The sequence below is a fragment of the Amphiprion ocellaris genome, chromosome 16, assembly GCF_022539595.1.
Source record: "Amphiprion ocellaris isolate individual 3 ecotype Okinawa chromosome 16, ASM2253959v1, whole genome shotgun sequence".
NCBI lineage: Eukaryota > Metazoa > Chordata > Actinopteri > Pomacentridae > Amphiprion > Amphiprion ocellaris.
Window position 1 is genome coordinate 7,549,778 of NC_072781.1, and position 16,532 is coordinate 7,566,309.

At 39.9% G+C, this 16,532-nt stretch overlaps 1 protein-coding gene across 4 annotated transcripts in view; it reads left to right on the top strand.

The window, feature by feature from the left end:
• The first annotated feature begins 6,654 nt into the window (after positions 1-6,654).
• mgmt (O-6-methylguanine-DNA methyltransferase) overlaps positions 6,655-16,532 on the top strand; it is a 102,661-nt gene continuing 92,783 nt past the window's right edge. Inside the window, exons 1-2 of one of the 4 annotated variants that reach the window (XM_035947011.2) lie at positions 6,655-6,850; positions 9,133-9,278. In XM_035947011.2, the coding sequence (XP_035802904.2) occupies positions 6,734-6,850; positions 9,133-9,278 (263 nt within the window). In that variant the 5' untranslated portion in view covers positions 6,655-6,733. Of the gene's footprint in view, positions 6,851-9,129; positions 9,279-16,532 lie in introns of all 4 variants that reach the window. The other 3 variants (XM_035947010.2, XM_055018306.1, XM_023267696.2) reach the window with 3 other exon arrangements.

Genomic DNA, 16,532 nt, shown 5'->3' on the forward strand with positions numbered 1-16,532 from the left:
TGAGGCGCTGAATGGTCCAGGGTTACTGCAAATTATTATGAATGTAAACTGGCTGACTTGTCTCCAGTCAGGAGGAATCACTTCGCATTATAAGCACATTATGTCGCAGGCAATACCACACAGTGGCTCCCTACTCATGATGTGAGTTAATTCACTTAATATGTCTTTAATGGGGAGAGGCTTTTCTTAGCATAAAATGGTTTCCATACTGACCATTATCTGAAATCAAGCCTAATGATGGCTCCGGTTTATGATAATGACCATTATCACACAGACCACCATCATGTCTGCCAAATGATCAAATGATCTTGCATTTCTTACTTGCAGTCTGAATTTGTTAGTCATGTAAATTTAAGCCCTTGATGAAGCATACCCCCCATTTCTCCTCACATCTTCCTGTATAATATTAGACATCTGATGCTTTTGCTGCTGTTGTTCAGACCTTATACTGAACTAAGCCTGCTTTTGAAGTTCTTAACAGCACATAGCAGATCATCTCTGCCCTCATCAGCCCTTAATGGGCGAAAAGAAACACACAGGAATCTCATAGACTCCTTAGTTAACACAGTCATCAGCTCCAGTATATAAAGGTAACTGTGAGGCAATAATAATAATTTGTAATAACACACACTGGTTCTTGGTGTCTGATGCCACATGAATCCTTTGAAGTGCAGACTGTTGATTACTGTAAATGAGAGCTGTTTCAGGGTGGATTGTGGGTAATTATATGCAGTGCACCCCAGGGAGCAGTGCTAGGACCCAGGGGACAGCAGTTCCACAGGAGAGTGAAGCACAGACAGAGCAACACATGCTGGGCCACCGATTCCCAGCATGAAACAAGTCAACAGGCCTGTCTTTTATTTCTAATGTCTGTGATTTACATGAAAGAACCACTGTCACCCAACCGCAACAGCGTGTTGTATACCGCAGTTTGATTGACAGGATTTCATATTTCACATGTCCCTGCACCCCCCTCTCCCTCCCCGAACAACTTGATGATGATTGCAGCATTATAACATAAAACATATTGCCAGTTTAGCTACTGTGAAATGTAATGCATCTGTGTTTAACATGCAATATGGATATCCATTTTATCTGGAACAGTATGTAAAATCTAAATTATAAATTGCAATATAAACTGCAAGAGTGAATTTAAATTAATAATAAGAGAGGGTTTTTTTCAAACAATTTATATTATATGCAAAAAGGAAATAATAAGATTATAATAATAAACAAAGCTAAGCAGTATATACATATACAATTAACAAACATGCACTATAAGGGAGTTGCACATGGGCATTAAAAGAATAATTATGAATGTATAGTATTTATCAACAAAAAACATTGCTATAGACAAATGTTATATTATTATAAACATCTACAAACATATACAGTGTTGTCATTAATTATCTGTTTATACCCACACTGTCCTATGAAACACACATGTAGTGATATAAAATATATTTTCATAGGTTAAATTAGAATTGTTGGCAAAAACTGCACAATAACTGATATTTTAAAAACTGCTCTTATGTCCGCTTACAGCTACATTACAATTAGTTATGTCATCTATTAAATGTTCATATACTGTTTGCAAATGCTAAATAGGGGATATAGAACATTGAAAATTGAATTCAAATTAGGATGCAATGTGAGGCAAAGTTTCCAATCATGCTGGGAGCCCCGCAATCTCTTTCTCTTCACTTGAGCTCATTTCTCCACTAATGACTTTGCCCTCTGATGCAAGCCAAGGGATCATCAAAGGTCCTTGAAACAAAAAGGGAAATATAGCAATTACTGGGACTTTCATCGGCAAGAAAGAGATTAAAAACCCTGTGGTTGTATAAGCACCCGAGAAGCAAATCGAGATCTGTTTCACTATTAAATGTATATTCAAGCACTTGACTGCAGACGTTATTCATCAACATGTTCTTCCTTTCACCACTTTCATTCATTTTTTTTTCCTCGTGCACGGTAATAGAATCAAATGTATTATGTATTACTAATCACATGATAAAAGCCTGTGGTGCTAGTAATGCATGTAGATTCCAAAATGCTGTGCATGTACAAGAAAAGTCATTGCCTTTTTAACAGTGGCCTGAGGGAATGGAGTTGTCCCTTAGCCTCCATAACCATTGACACAAAAGGTCCCCAAACAATTTCAAATTACTGCTTTATTTCTCTCTCTTATATAATCCACCCACATTATTAAATCTACCACCTTCTGGGACTTTACTGATACAATAATATTACAGTGCTAAGATGTTTACATTCGAGACCGCCAGCTTCCCTTGTTATAAACATGTATGCCCTTAGGACTTGTGCAATACGTATGCATACTACTTGGCCTAAATGAGGTGCAGGTCATTTTGTTTTTAAGAGGGGTCAATATTACCTCAAGCAAGGGGCCAAGGCCAACGCCAGAACCTGACTGAGCAGAAAATGGCTCCTGATACTCACAGATGAGATCTATTATACATTAAACATGCTTGTAAATATTCACTAGTCGGACCATTCAAATGGAAAATATGGTTTAGGTCAAAGGTCTATGAAAATGTTGTCTCCAGAGGAAGTCCCCCTAGAATAGAGGCAATGATGATAACAGGGAGAAACACCCATAGGGGACTAGGGAGAACATTAAGAGTTGTTTTACATGTTTGACTGTGGTACAGCGATGATACCAGGGAGATAAATGATGGGCACTTATTAGACTGGACTGACCTAGAGTTATGTACCATGGCTAATGGAATGTAACACTCCCATCAATTATACACGGCCAGGCTGAATTACAATGAATTAACGTCCAATAAAGTTTTATAAATAATTCTGGTCAAGCATTTTATTAGCATAAAAGATAAAAAAAAATAGCAGGCCACACAAATATTAACAATAACGCCAGAACAGGTAGGCTGTTTGCACACAGCAACACTTATTAAAATCTATGAATAGCAAAAGCATGGAAAGCTACAGAATAATATGTGGACATCAGTTTTATTAGCGGTTTGTCTCGGTGACAGGATCACATGGCTTGAAAATTATTTCATCATGTTCAAGTCCAACTGTGGGACTACGGTGTTATCTTCTATTTTTGTCTCTCTCAGCCGTATATTTCAGAGGCCAGGAACAATGTAGTCTGACAGACATATTCTTTATGAGGGGCTCGTGGTCTCTCTAATTTGACACAGTTGTCAGAGATAAAGCTCCTTAGAGAGTGTGGCCATGCTCTGGGTAAGAATGGGGATTAAATTAACACCCCCACCTTCACATCCTCTGACCCCAATACTGGAGAATAAAACATACATGGTGACTCACTTCAACACCCCGTATCTCCCTTCCAACTTCATCTCTGAATGCATTTGGATTTTGTTGCTAAACGAAACACTCTGACACTCTGCTCAGATTGCTGAAATCTTTATATTAAGACGGCTCTATAAAATTGCCCAAGCATGGATTCAATTTGTTAAATAAAAATGCAAAAAGAATTTTAACAGTAAAATCTCATAATTTATGAAGTAACAGTGCTGTTTATCATCACACGTATTTACAATAAATGTGGTCAGTAAGAGTAACAGGAAACGCGGTATAACAATACACTCCCTCTCCTTGGTAGCTTCCTATCGAATGACCCGAGCACGTAAAATCAAATCAACACTGGAATGGATCATATCAAATTCTAATGAAAACATAATGTGCTCTTAAAATGTGTGTTGGCCCGGCAGCCAGTCATCCAGAGAGTCTCCCCCAGATGACGTGATGAATAGGGAACACCGATGGAATATGCATCAAAGTCGAGCTCATGATTTATGTAATAGCAGTCACTTGGACACTGATTAGCTGCTCTGTCAAGCGTGTAATACGAGAGGCACAACCCCTGGTTTATCAGTCATTTATCTGAAGTGCGTCCTGATATTATCACTGGATCCTAATGTCATCATTATGCCGCACAGCATGTGCGGGCCAGTGTGTCATGGTGCCGGCGACACTGCCTGTCAGGAGTTCAAGCCTCTTCATTTGCAAAATGCTCAGACATTCATAGCACTGTGTCAACAGTAAAATAGAGAAGCCACATCATATCAGAGATGGAGGGACAGAGGCACACAGGCACACTAAATAAGTGGGCACTAGAGGGTACAGAGAAATTTTGTCACATCTTTGTGGTCGTGAAATTGCTTATATGATGATCAGGCTAATTCTTTTGAGAGGAGTGGAATAACAAAGTGTCAAAGTAAAAAGAACAAAATAACAGGTTGCTTTTTTTCATGCCTGCTTCATGGTTTGATTTAGAGGAAGAGACATAACATCTACTGTACAATGGGTACACACAATGAGAACACCCAGACCTCCTCAACGTGCAATGTGAGGCCCACAGAGCCATTTCTCCTGATTAAAATGCACACTCACACACACCACTGTGTGAGAGGATGGCGGTTGTTCAGTCTGTCAGGACTTTCCTGCTCTCCTAGAGAATATCTGATATCATAAATGACTTCAACTCCTCCCACGCCAACATGAGAGTAAGATTGCGAACACAGGAAAAGAGAGCAAGACACAGGCAGGCGGTATAAGACTGAGCTGTGACAATCATGCGTTACCGGATGGACAAAACTGCTAATAAACAATTTCTGTCATTATGATTTTTAAAAAAAAGGTTTGGGTTGTTATTCTCGCAAACATCTGGTGCTGTACACTAAAAGGAAACTGTGCAACATATAAGTCTATCAACACCTCACACAAACAAAAATAGTGAGGGAAACTGAACAGGAAAAGGAGCTCTTTGAGTCCCAAACAAAAGATATCAGCACGGCTGCCAACACAGACAGGGCACCACACCTTGGCAATGATGCCGCTCACAATCAAAGGAACAGTCGTCATCAGTGGAACCGTGTTTTTAAAGGATATCTTAAAAAGATTGAAAATATGTGTCATTATGGAAAACAATTGAGCCTGGAACCTTTAGTATAGCAAGTTGTTATGTCAGTCACACGCACTTCAGGCTGTTTATTTCAACACATAATGGCTACGATATTTCCTGTTTTTAAAATAAATTATTTGTTCTCTTCAGCATAAATATATGTGACTTTAAAAATAACGTGTAAAATGTGCAAAACAGCTTTGATGTGCCAGTGGCAATTAAAATTAGCATACAATTAAAAAAAATACATTACAAAAAGTAAAAGCTGTCTTCAAATAAATTTAAAATTGCACATTTGAGGCATTTCATTTTAAGTAAATGTAATAAACCAAACAAAAAAAATCCTCTCTGACTGCCACATATGATAATTGTTTGGCCACTGAATGCAGCATTAAAAATGATTTCAAACAGTATGGCTCAGAAGATCCAGCAGAGGGGGCTGCTTACTGCAATCATATGCTGATTAATTGAGCTTGATTCTCCCCATGCTGCGAACATAAGTTGTCCCACACTGTAGGCTACATGTTGGTATGTGGGTAAAGGTTACAAGGCTTTATCGAAGTCACCTTTTACCACAGGTAGCCCTTCATATCATTTTTGATGAATATTAAGAAAACAGTGATTTTCTGATTATCCCTCATCAAGCCTATATCAAACTAGGTTATGTTCATTTTTATTAATTGTGCATGTTGCTCTCTAATTAGCTAATGAGAGACAAAAAGCAGGTTTAGAGCAGAAAAATGCAAATGACTCTTAGAAAATAGCACAAAAAAGTAAATGGCAAGGCTGAGAATCATCCTTCATTGAAATGTCAGAGATAAATGGCTCAAATGTCACATCAATTAAAACGGGGGACAGTTAGTAGTTCATTAAAGAGAGAGCCATATTGCACCGTCGGGTACCGTTGCCAACCCTTACTATCTGGGGCAGACTGGCAGCGGGTCCAGATGGCACGGAAATCCTCACAGATTTCAAAATGGTCTCTGCAGGGGTGGCGTTTTCTCCCCCGCTCCCACCCTCACCGCTGAGATGGGGTGTGGGCCACAGGCCCACGCCGGCCTACACATTCCAAATGGAGGCATGCAGAGAGCTGAAGGCACCACAGAAATAAAAATAAAGCTGCAGAGGACAACAGACACTTTAAAAAAATCCATGACTGATACCACACACTTGGTTATAATGACTGAAATATATGCCTCTACTTAATCTATGACTGCTCCAGGCAACATAAGGCAACTCCCTCTCCTTTAAACTGCATAAAACTCTAATAAAAGGATTGAGTGCTGCCCCATATGTTGTTCATAATAACATGCTGACTTTATTAGTTGGTAATACATAAGATGTTATTGGCTGTTGCAGTCACATAGGTGTTTTTTATCCACAAACATTATGCCTGGGACCCTAAAGGCCTCACTGAGGGGGCTGTCACTGGAGATGCAGAACTGGATAAATGTCTCAGCTATAAGTGGAAAGATAAGAAAAATTAATTCTCAAAATATGCATTATCATATTTTTTCCAGCTGTAAAAATATCAAGCAAATCAAATATCTAAATCACTACCATTACTAGTCTTCGGTGTGCTGGGGACCCCCTGAAGGACCCCAAATCCCAACTTGAGACCTATTAGACAATCCTCCGCTGTGTCAGTCCCTGGCAGGGGGCGGGGCGAAAACTTTCAAAGGGCCAATTACAGAGGGGGAGCGGACTTTTGCCGCCTGTGATTGGCCGGCTCGACCACGCGCCAGGAGAAGCAGGAAGAGACTTGTCGGACATTTGTTTTGCAGAGGGAAGACGCGTGGGCATCGCACAGGCACCGTACGCATGCAGAGGGCTTTATTTGCAAGCTGCAGGGCTCATTTACTGTGCTTAACGTCCTCTAAGAAAGACTACAGTTTAAAAAATTACCGTGTCCTTAAACCACCGAGCTGTATATTGTGGGTAAGTTCGCGCAGGCCTTCACATGCAAACGCCTGCATGTGTTTTTGACGTTTTAAGCGCACACGCAACATTAAATGTGTATTTTGGGTAATTTTACGACACGTATTCACTCGAAGAGCCGCTACATTGTTCGTTTACGCTTCGGTATGTGTTTCCTCCATCTTAAATGGCACGTTAAGGACACATGTTGCATTTTCACACCTGCGCTTTCTACTCAATTAATCACGCAGGTTTGACCAGGAACTAGTCTAATGAGAAACAAGTCACATGATTGACGAGCGCGAGGACGCTGCCAGTGGTTTTTAACAACACAAGCTGCTTATTGTTTGTTGTTCCTCACCGTGAAGAGCCGGGTAAACATCCAAACACTCAGCCAGTCACTTAGACCAGTCTAGTGCGCCGAAAACGGCACAGAAACAAACATGATAGCATTATTTTTAATCAGCGCAGACTATTAGGCAAGGCCATTATTGCCAAAGTCCATTATTCTATCTATGAGTCTATTACCAGCTTGCTAAATGGCAGACAGTGTGTGCAGCGCTTATCCAAAGTGCACTGTACCATTGTTTGGCTCAGAAATTTCTCGCCTTTATTGTCAGTTCAGGAAAACCCCTGATGAATACAGTGAGAGCTGCAAGAGTAGAAACAAGAAAGTTGAAGCAGACGCATTTGTGATCACATACCATGACAGATGTGGTGGTGGTGGTGGTGTGTGTGTATGTGAAGAGGGGTGGGGGGCTAAGGGGTAATCTAAAAATAAAAGATATCTTGTCTTAAATTAAAGTTACAGTCTGCAATAAGCAGTGAAGCAATTTTCTTCATTGTTTGATTGTTTTAGGGCTGCAGATTGCAATTATTAATATTATTTTTTTTATTATGGATTAGTATATAAAATTATTTGATAATATCACAATTGCACGGCTCCCCAAAATTTAGTTTACTATCACATAAGCCAAAGAAAAGCACGGAATCATTCACATTTGAGAAGCTGAAATCAGATACTTATCCTGGAAAAATTTAAGGATTAATTGATTATCGTAATAGTTGCTAGTTGCAAATAATTGATTGTTTTTCTATTTTGTCTTTCTTGCTTGATTAAACATCAATGCCACATTAAAATATGTAGTATGTATTGAAAGTTTGGTTGCTGAGAATTATAGGATTTCCTTAAAGTAAGTTTTTTAAAGTAAGTTTAGCAGAGAATATTCTCAAAGTACCAAGCCTGTGCATATAGTAGATTTGTCAGTCAGCAGAAAGTGTTATTCTGTTTTCATAAACAAAAACTTCAATCATTCTCTGGTGTCAGTTTTTTTTTACAAAATGTAATAGAATTTGCTACTCTTCTAAGTTTTATCTCATGGCCTTTGAATCCTAGTATTGAAAACATCACCCTGCAACACTTCTTCTTGGTTACTTTTTCTGTTACTTTTTGCAATAAAGTATTTAATGATTAATTGAGAAAATAGTCAGCAGATGATTAATTATGAAAAGAATCATTAGATGCTGCTACATACGTTACAAAGTACAAACAAAAGAGTTTAAAAATTATGAATGCCTTAAATGTGTATTATTAAAAACGAAAAAAGAGAAAGCCATTATATTTGTACCCTTTGCACTTTTCAGAGCAAGGTTCCAGAAAGGAAAGGTTTCCTTGGTTGAAACTCTTACAATCAATGTGACCTTTATTTATTATAACCCCCATCTCTCAAAAACTCACATATAACATAGTCAATCATCTCTCCTTCCCTCAAAGTAAAAATAAAAAAGGAACTGCTGTCTGGTTATTGCCAGTATCCATCTCAGTCGTCAGAAAAGCTGCACGTTTTTGCTGTTGTTAAGGGCTGGAAACCAGAATCCCATCGGAGTTGCACCCTAAGGAACAAATTTAATGCTAGAAAAACATCCCGGCCATCAACCAAAAATGACGGATTGAAAATAATGTCGAGCTATCTTGGGAATCCCCCACCAGACAAGGGAACAGACTGCATTGTTTTTCTCATTTATGTGATATATAGAACAGAAAGAGGGGAAAAAATGGGCGATTTATTGGTTAGATAGGCGTATTCTTTTCCATGCACAAAAGAAATATTGGATAGTAATGTAGGGATCAAGTCACATCATGACATTGTTTGGAGGCTAGGTGTTCAAATATGTAAGTCATCTTCTGTTGGTGGGCCGCTAGGTTTTCAATAGATCATTCAATGCAAATATGTGTGGGAAATTGTGAAAGTTGCCACATGAATATGTCAATGAACGCAGTGTAATTTGTACTTCCTCAGCAGGGCAGCAAGATGAAGAAGCAGAGGGAGAGCCAGTGCACTCAGAAGACCATCTCATTGCTGAGCCCCCTGGGGACGATCCAAGTCAGTGGATGTGAGAATGGTGTGCACACCATCCAGATCCTAATGGATGTCGCACCTGCTGAAAGGTACTGTACAACAGCCGGGCTGGTGACGTGATAAACAAAGGTGTGAAATTTACAGGCAGACAGAATCCACTCCTGTGATGGAGTACCACCATTCCTCATTGGAAGCAGGGCATTTTTGTAGATCCCACAAGAAATATCCTGGAGAAAGTTGGGCAAATATGAGCAGGCACTAGAAATATGAGGGGCACTAGAATACAGTTGGGCTTGAAATTAGATTTCTGATGGCATGTGGTTGTGATTCTTCCTGCAGTATATTTGAAATTTCAGAAAAATAACTTGTTTATTACCCACAAGGGAGTTGATTAGGACGGATGTCTGTAGGGTCAGTAAAGGCCACAGGGAGCATGGACTGCTCTCTCCTGTTTATTTATGTTTCCTTCAAGTTGTATGCAGTAGTTTGGAGTGTCAACTGACACTCAGAAATGTAATACGTGATTGCATTTCCTGGCCTGCCCATCCCTCAAAATTGTTCAAATGTTGGCAGCCTTACTGAAGCGACTGAAACTGATTAAAGTCAGCGTTAATAAGCACTTATTCCTTATTTTTACAGGTCCACATCCTACATCTCAGATTAGTTTTGATTAGATTGAAATTAAATATCCATGTATCGCAGATTCGCATTTGACAAACTTGAATGGTTTGGGAAATGAAACCATTTTCAAATGCACCCGGATAGGAAGTTATCCTTTTGAAAATGTATGTTCAAATTCTAATTTATGGAAACCCATTAATGACCTTGTATATTATACCTCAACATGTGTTTCCTTCTTGACTGTCTGCTATTTCCTAAAATTCATCAAGCAGTAAAAACATTCCACTTGTTGTTAATGAGTTGAAGTGAGAAAATTAATAATATGGAATTTTGATTATGGAAGATGTCCTGTAACCATGCGCAAGCACCTTTCTCCGTCTCCTTGTGAACAGGGTTTAATTTGTGTGTTCAGGTTCAGTAGGAATATGCAAATGAATTTAATGATTCGCATCACTAGATCATTTCTCAGTTTAATATCATTTGCTACGTCGGTCATAAGTGAAGCTTCGATCACATCACTGTATGTTCTCAAAGGTGTGTGAGCAAGAAATCATTAGCAAAAATGTTTAGATTTTATCACTGCGAGTTGAATGTGTTGTTATTGTCACAGGACAGGGGAACTAGAGCCACCTCAGATATATGGAGTAACGCAATGTAAACAGGCATTAAGGGAGGCGAGATAAAGTGACAAAATACAGGCTTATCTTTGCAACCGGCTTTACATGTAGATCTCACAAAAGCCTGCCTGTAGCAGTAATAGTTCAGATCAGGCATTTCCATTGATTTATTTATGACATACTAAACAAGGCTCTTTCCAGCTTCGGATGTGGTGAGGTACAGGCTTAGGAAGTCAGTGTGATAAATGATCTCTAAGAGCGTATTTTGGATAAGGGAAATAGATAACGTCCATGCATAACAGAAAGGGAGTCCTACAGCAGATATCTGTGAGCGAGTCAAAGCTTTGAAGGCTTACACGACTGTGTTTGCTCTCTGTGTTTTTCACATTCACTATTGGTTGGTGTTGAACAGCTGGAGCAGCAACAAAAGCATTTGTGGCATTGATAGATAGTTATTGATAAATGCCATTATAGCTACATAAACGCCCTTGAAGTATTGCTTACACACCATGACCGTCAGCTCTTTCTAATAGAAACGTCTCAAGCCCCTTTTGCTTCCTAACTGATCTTAGGAACATTTCCTGAAATCAACCTCCTCTGCCAGTCTAACGACAGCCCTGAAGGCACCATCAGATGAACAAATTCATTACATCTCAACAACCCCTGTTGGGGCCCTACGCACCAGCCTCCCTGTTAACCAGTTTTTTCCCCCCTTTAGTTTTTAGCATGGCCTCAGCGTTCATAGAAAAATGATACGCATTTTGTTTACAGGAGATTACTATTATCTGAAATATGATGCTTCTTGGCTCTTTCACACAGAGCACAGACACATAATACAGAGGAAATCATGGAGCACTTTTTTATTAGGGTGAAAAATGAAAAAAGGGCTGGACTCCTGCCCCGAGACATTTTGTGAGCATATTATTTTACAATGCTTTGATCAATTTGTCTGTCAAGCTGGCTGAGATGTGGGGGAGCAGGAAAAAAGCAATTTAGCTTGTGAGGTCCTCAATAGAAATGTACTACAGGAGCCTGTGTATGACATGTTGCATTAGAACCTGAGTAGCCTTTATTGCCTGATAATGTCGCAAGGCAATGCTGATATCAATCACCCTTTAACAGCCAGTATGATGTGTTTTTATGAAAAGGAAAAAAAAATGCATGAAACATTTCTTGGAAAATAATTGATTTAATTCTGAGCTGAGGGATTTCTACTTTTAACAACATAAAAATATTGTGTTGAAAAAACAGGCACAAAATGTGCTAGAAGCTAAAAATTGTTAAGAACAAGCTCTTTGCATATGCTCCTATAGAAAATTGTAATTAATTTTACACGGATAAACATTCTGTCTCATTTGCATATAGATATAAACAATATATTTGTGCATCTGAATTCCCTACACACTTGGGTCACGTGATCTGCCTAAAATCCTAAGTGGCTAAAACCAAAAATTATCATTATATTTCCCAGGCCATAAATCCCCCTTTTTTCTCTGACACAAAGCCTTATAAATCTGTGTCTGATTTTTCACATTGCACATTGTTTTTAGTTAATGATTTTCATCTGTTTGTTGTTGCTGTGATAGCGGGGAAATGTACCATATGCTCCTGCAAAAGACAAATGATTAGCAAATGAAATTCTGGACAGCTGTCAGACTGAAAGCGTTTGGTTGATAGCATTCTGCTACCATAATTAGCTTAAGCTTTGGGTTAATTAACTTTCTACCTGGATATGCATAATAATAGCATTCTGCAGAAAGCCAAGGAGCTTCCAGTATATCAGCAGCAAAGGCTGGCTTTTTATTTTGTATTTCGGCAGCATATTTCAATTTCAAGAGGCGATTTAGCTCGGGAGCATCGTCAAATATTGTAGATTTTACTCCCCAAGCCAGATAATTCTGAAACAATAGGGGTGTATTATGTGGCAGAAATGCCATTTCTGAATGTAATTAAAGCGGATGAAAGCAATCACCAATTTTTAAACGCTTTTGTCTAGCATGAGGCCTACTTGTAAAAAAAATACCCATCAAGAGGAGAAAAGAGGCAAGAGAACCCCCAAGTCCTTATATAAGAGGCCTTTGAGACTGAAGTGAAGTACAACAGTAATTAGTCTTTTGTATGAATTTGCCGGCCATGGTCATGATTAGTTAAGCATATGAGAGGACTGCAGGACTGCATTGCTCTTAAGGAGGAGGGTGTTAAAGTCTATTTATCACCAGTTATCCTCACAGCTTTCCATTATCACTGACAACACTGGATGGGGCCTGAGAACAGCCTAATTGTTCTGAGGTGGAGTGTTTTTGTGTCAAACCCGTCACCTCAGTCACATTGGCATTCATAAGCAGCCAGACATTTTCCATCTATCCAGCCCTAATACCCAAGCTGTCACAACAGCTTTTACACACTACCAACGCTAGTGTGAAATATCTGAGGTGATGCATTTATCGTTTTTCTCACACTCATGTAGTGTTGTGAATCAATGTCCTGGTTCGCACTGAATAGCAGTATGGTAAATGTGTTCCCTGTTTGGGGCCTGTTTACATGATGTGCTCACACACCGGGAACCATAACAACAACTTCTTTTTTTCCCCTCAACTGTAATCTCTCTCTCTCTTCTTTTCCGTCTTTCTTTCTCTCTCTGGATCTGTTATATTTAGTCTAAAATCATTTTAATCAATTTAAATTATTATTTTGCTAGTTATAGATTTAATGTATATAGAGACAGCTGTGTGCTAAATAAACTGCTCACATTTGTAACTAAAATGCTCTGTCATACAAACAGTGATCTGCTGAGATATTGAATGAAATCATCAATAAAGCAGGGAGTAGACTGCTTGGCGTAGTCCCTTTAGAAATTGTATGAATAATTCATTGTGTAATGATATTCAGATGATTTTTGTTCTATTTTTTACTGCGGCCTTAGAATATTGTTTTGCATGTTGTGAAGTGTAGTACTCAGCTGCGTATTCATTAAGGTGCTGCTCCCACTGGCCCTTGGACCCATCTGTGCTCTATGTTTATGCCTCCGTCTCTCGGGACCGTCCCAATCAGGCTGCATGTGCCATTTCCTGTGTAAACCAACACCTGTGTAACACACTACCTGTAAACCGCCCCATGCAGACGAGACACTGACATTCACTCAGATGAAAATCTGCAAATGTTGTGGTTTCTAAAGCAGAACCTCCAGGGTGAGGTTGGGAGCCAAATGAGAGTTACCGCTCACTGTAGAGATGCAGCTAAAAGCAGCTCCTGCAGTTTCTTTTTTTTCCCCCCTTTCCCTGCTGTCGACCGGGAACTTTTTTCCAGCGTGAGGGTTGTGCTAGTTTGTTTTAGAACTTGATTGGATTCTATATCTGCAACATGCAGAAGTGTACAGTGTGTAACATACTAAGGCAATATGCAGAGAGATGATTCCGCTCTGACATCTTGGAGAGGAGTACGAGTCAATTATGCCCAAGTGTTGTTCTTGCTTATCTTCCTGCGGCACCAAACAAGGATTTAGTCAAGGATTTAGGGGTGAGGGGGCGGTGGTGGGGATCATGGTAAGCGGTTCACAACAAAACACTCAAAACTCTTGGGAGCGGGCACTGATTTAAAAATAAATTACAGAAGACGAAGCGCTAACACTCAAGGGCCCTCAGCAGTGCTGGCGTACACAGGTGAAGATTAGCCTCCTCGCTAATCAGAGGAACAAGGCAGTAATTTGCTCTGAACACAGACAGTAATTAGGACTTGGTGACACTGGATTCCCATAATGCCTTTGTGCTTGACGTGGTCAAATTTTGACAGAGGCTATCCATGCAGGGTCACTGTCCCCTCAGTCTCCCGGCCCTCTTCAGTTGAGGCTCTAAAAGGTCCCTGCAGTTACAGGGGATCCCTAATGTACTTTATGCCTCCCTCACTGGCTCCTTACCATTCGGGTAATTGGAATCTCTTACTGTGGCACTTGAGAATAGAGGCTAAAAATGCTATTTGAAACTGCTCAGTAGTCTGTTGTAGATAAACATTGCTGCGTCGGGGTGTGGATACACTACATAATGGAGTAAGAGTTAAGGCTCTGGTAATACATGCCTTCACTGACTCCTGTGGCTAGCCAGTTGGGAGAAGACCTAATTGTTGTGTGCTTTGTTGCCTACTCCGCAGTATTTTACCACCACCTTTATGTATTGGATTGAGTGTTGCGGCCTCTTTGGTGGACATTCGCTAATAAGAGTTGCTGGATATCTAGAGAGCAGTTTATCCGGCCCAGTTGTTTTTATTTTGAAACAGCGGAGCACAAAACGTGCGCCCCAGAACAGAATAGGAAGCATTCCTTACAGCTTACCACTCCGAAAGCTCTCGACTTTAGTGCTGCAGCAGCTAGATAGGCATCTGAATGATCTTCAAATGGTTGAACGAGCTGCATTGAGCAAGTAGCTTACAATTGTATCACAGCCTTTGGCTCAGAGACCATCAGGATCTTGACATTCATAGAGACATGCTGTATTTTTTTCCCTTTTTAGACAGTCATTTTAGGCTTTTTTCATGCTCTCTTGAGTCTTTGACGTCTCTGAGTTAAGTATCTGCAGCTATAAGGCTGAGGAAAATATTGGACTGCTCTTGGCCTTTTCTATTTCATCCTCTGACCCGCCATGTTACCCATGATCGGTGAAGGAGAACTCTGGCAGGCTGTGTCAAAAGTGACAGCCGATCGAGTCAGGATGAGCGCCATCACGCTTCACAGGATGGAGGCATGAGTTCTGAGTTTTTCCCCTTTTTGTGCAATATACCATTACACCCTTCGCCAGATTCCTTTCAATTAGATCCTGTGGTTAACCTGTTTCATTCTTACGTCTGCAGCTGATAGAAAAAGTCTCACTGAAGTCAAGTGCAACTAGAGATACCGAATATGCCAAAAGAAATTGATGAATTTAATGTCAGCTATTCTTTTTTTTCCCTTTGTCTCCTTTGATTGTTCCTTCCAGGATGAATGAAATAACCTCCAACATTATATAAATGCTCAATTCATTCTTTATATTAGAGTTGGAAAATAGGTAGAACTCCAAATGACTCCCACTTTACGCAACAATGATTTATGGTAATTGGAAATTGATTGTGACAGGAGCACAATATTAGAAATTTTCTCAAATCACAATCTTCTATCAAGGGAAATATTCTTTTTAGTGCAGCAGATCCTTGGCTAGTTTGGAATTAGTTTCTTATTTCCTCACCTGTGATGAAATTGTAAATTGCTGAAGGACATTGAAAAAAATGATTTATGTGATCAGAAGATAATAAAATAATAATTCTCCTTTAACTTAATTTGGATTGTTTATTCAAACTTAAACACACTTGCTACACACAGTTATTGAAGTACTCTTCATAATCACTACTAATTATAATTCTTGATTTCCATACAGGGGATGGCAGTAACTTTAGGACAATATAAAGATTGTTCCTCCTTCGAGAGTTTCTTTGTAATTAGTCCGACATTTATTACACATCTCTAATCTCTCATTTGAAGGGCACAGTTTCTAATGTGCCAGTCTGGACTCTATAAGAATCACATGATGCTGCTTGATTTCTGATTCACTGAAGCGACTGGAAATGTTGCCAGTGCAGGAGCTACATCTCCACTGCCCACATGCTCTTTAAAAACAATCCCCCGTTGCACCTAGAGGTGACAGACTTCAGCTCGACTGATGTTGTTCCTCCTTTTATTTATTTATTTCGCTGTTGTTTACCAGCCATAACATGTACTGCATTGCATTAACTTTTACTACTGTCAGTGTTGTATCACTCAAACACCTTTAAAGCGGGCGCATCCATAAGCTAAGGGGAGAGGAAAATTAGCCACGGTGACAAGTCTGAAGTGTGAGCTGGAGGTCAAAGGTGCCAAGCCTTAAGCAAAGGTGCTCTAGCCTTTGTCCGGTAGATTGTAAGGGCCTGCGGGTCCAACAGGAACATTTCCACACACAATATCCCCGAGCTGTCAGTGTGCAGCGGCTGGAACATCCTCTCAGAGAGAAAGAGGGGGTGTAGGGGTGGGTGGGAGGGGAGGATGCGTGTTGGGGGGGGTGGGGGGTGGAGGGCAAGGGGGTGGCGGTGGTGGTGGTGGTGGTGGGG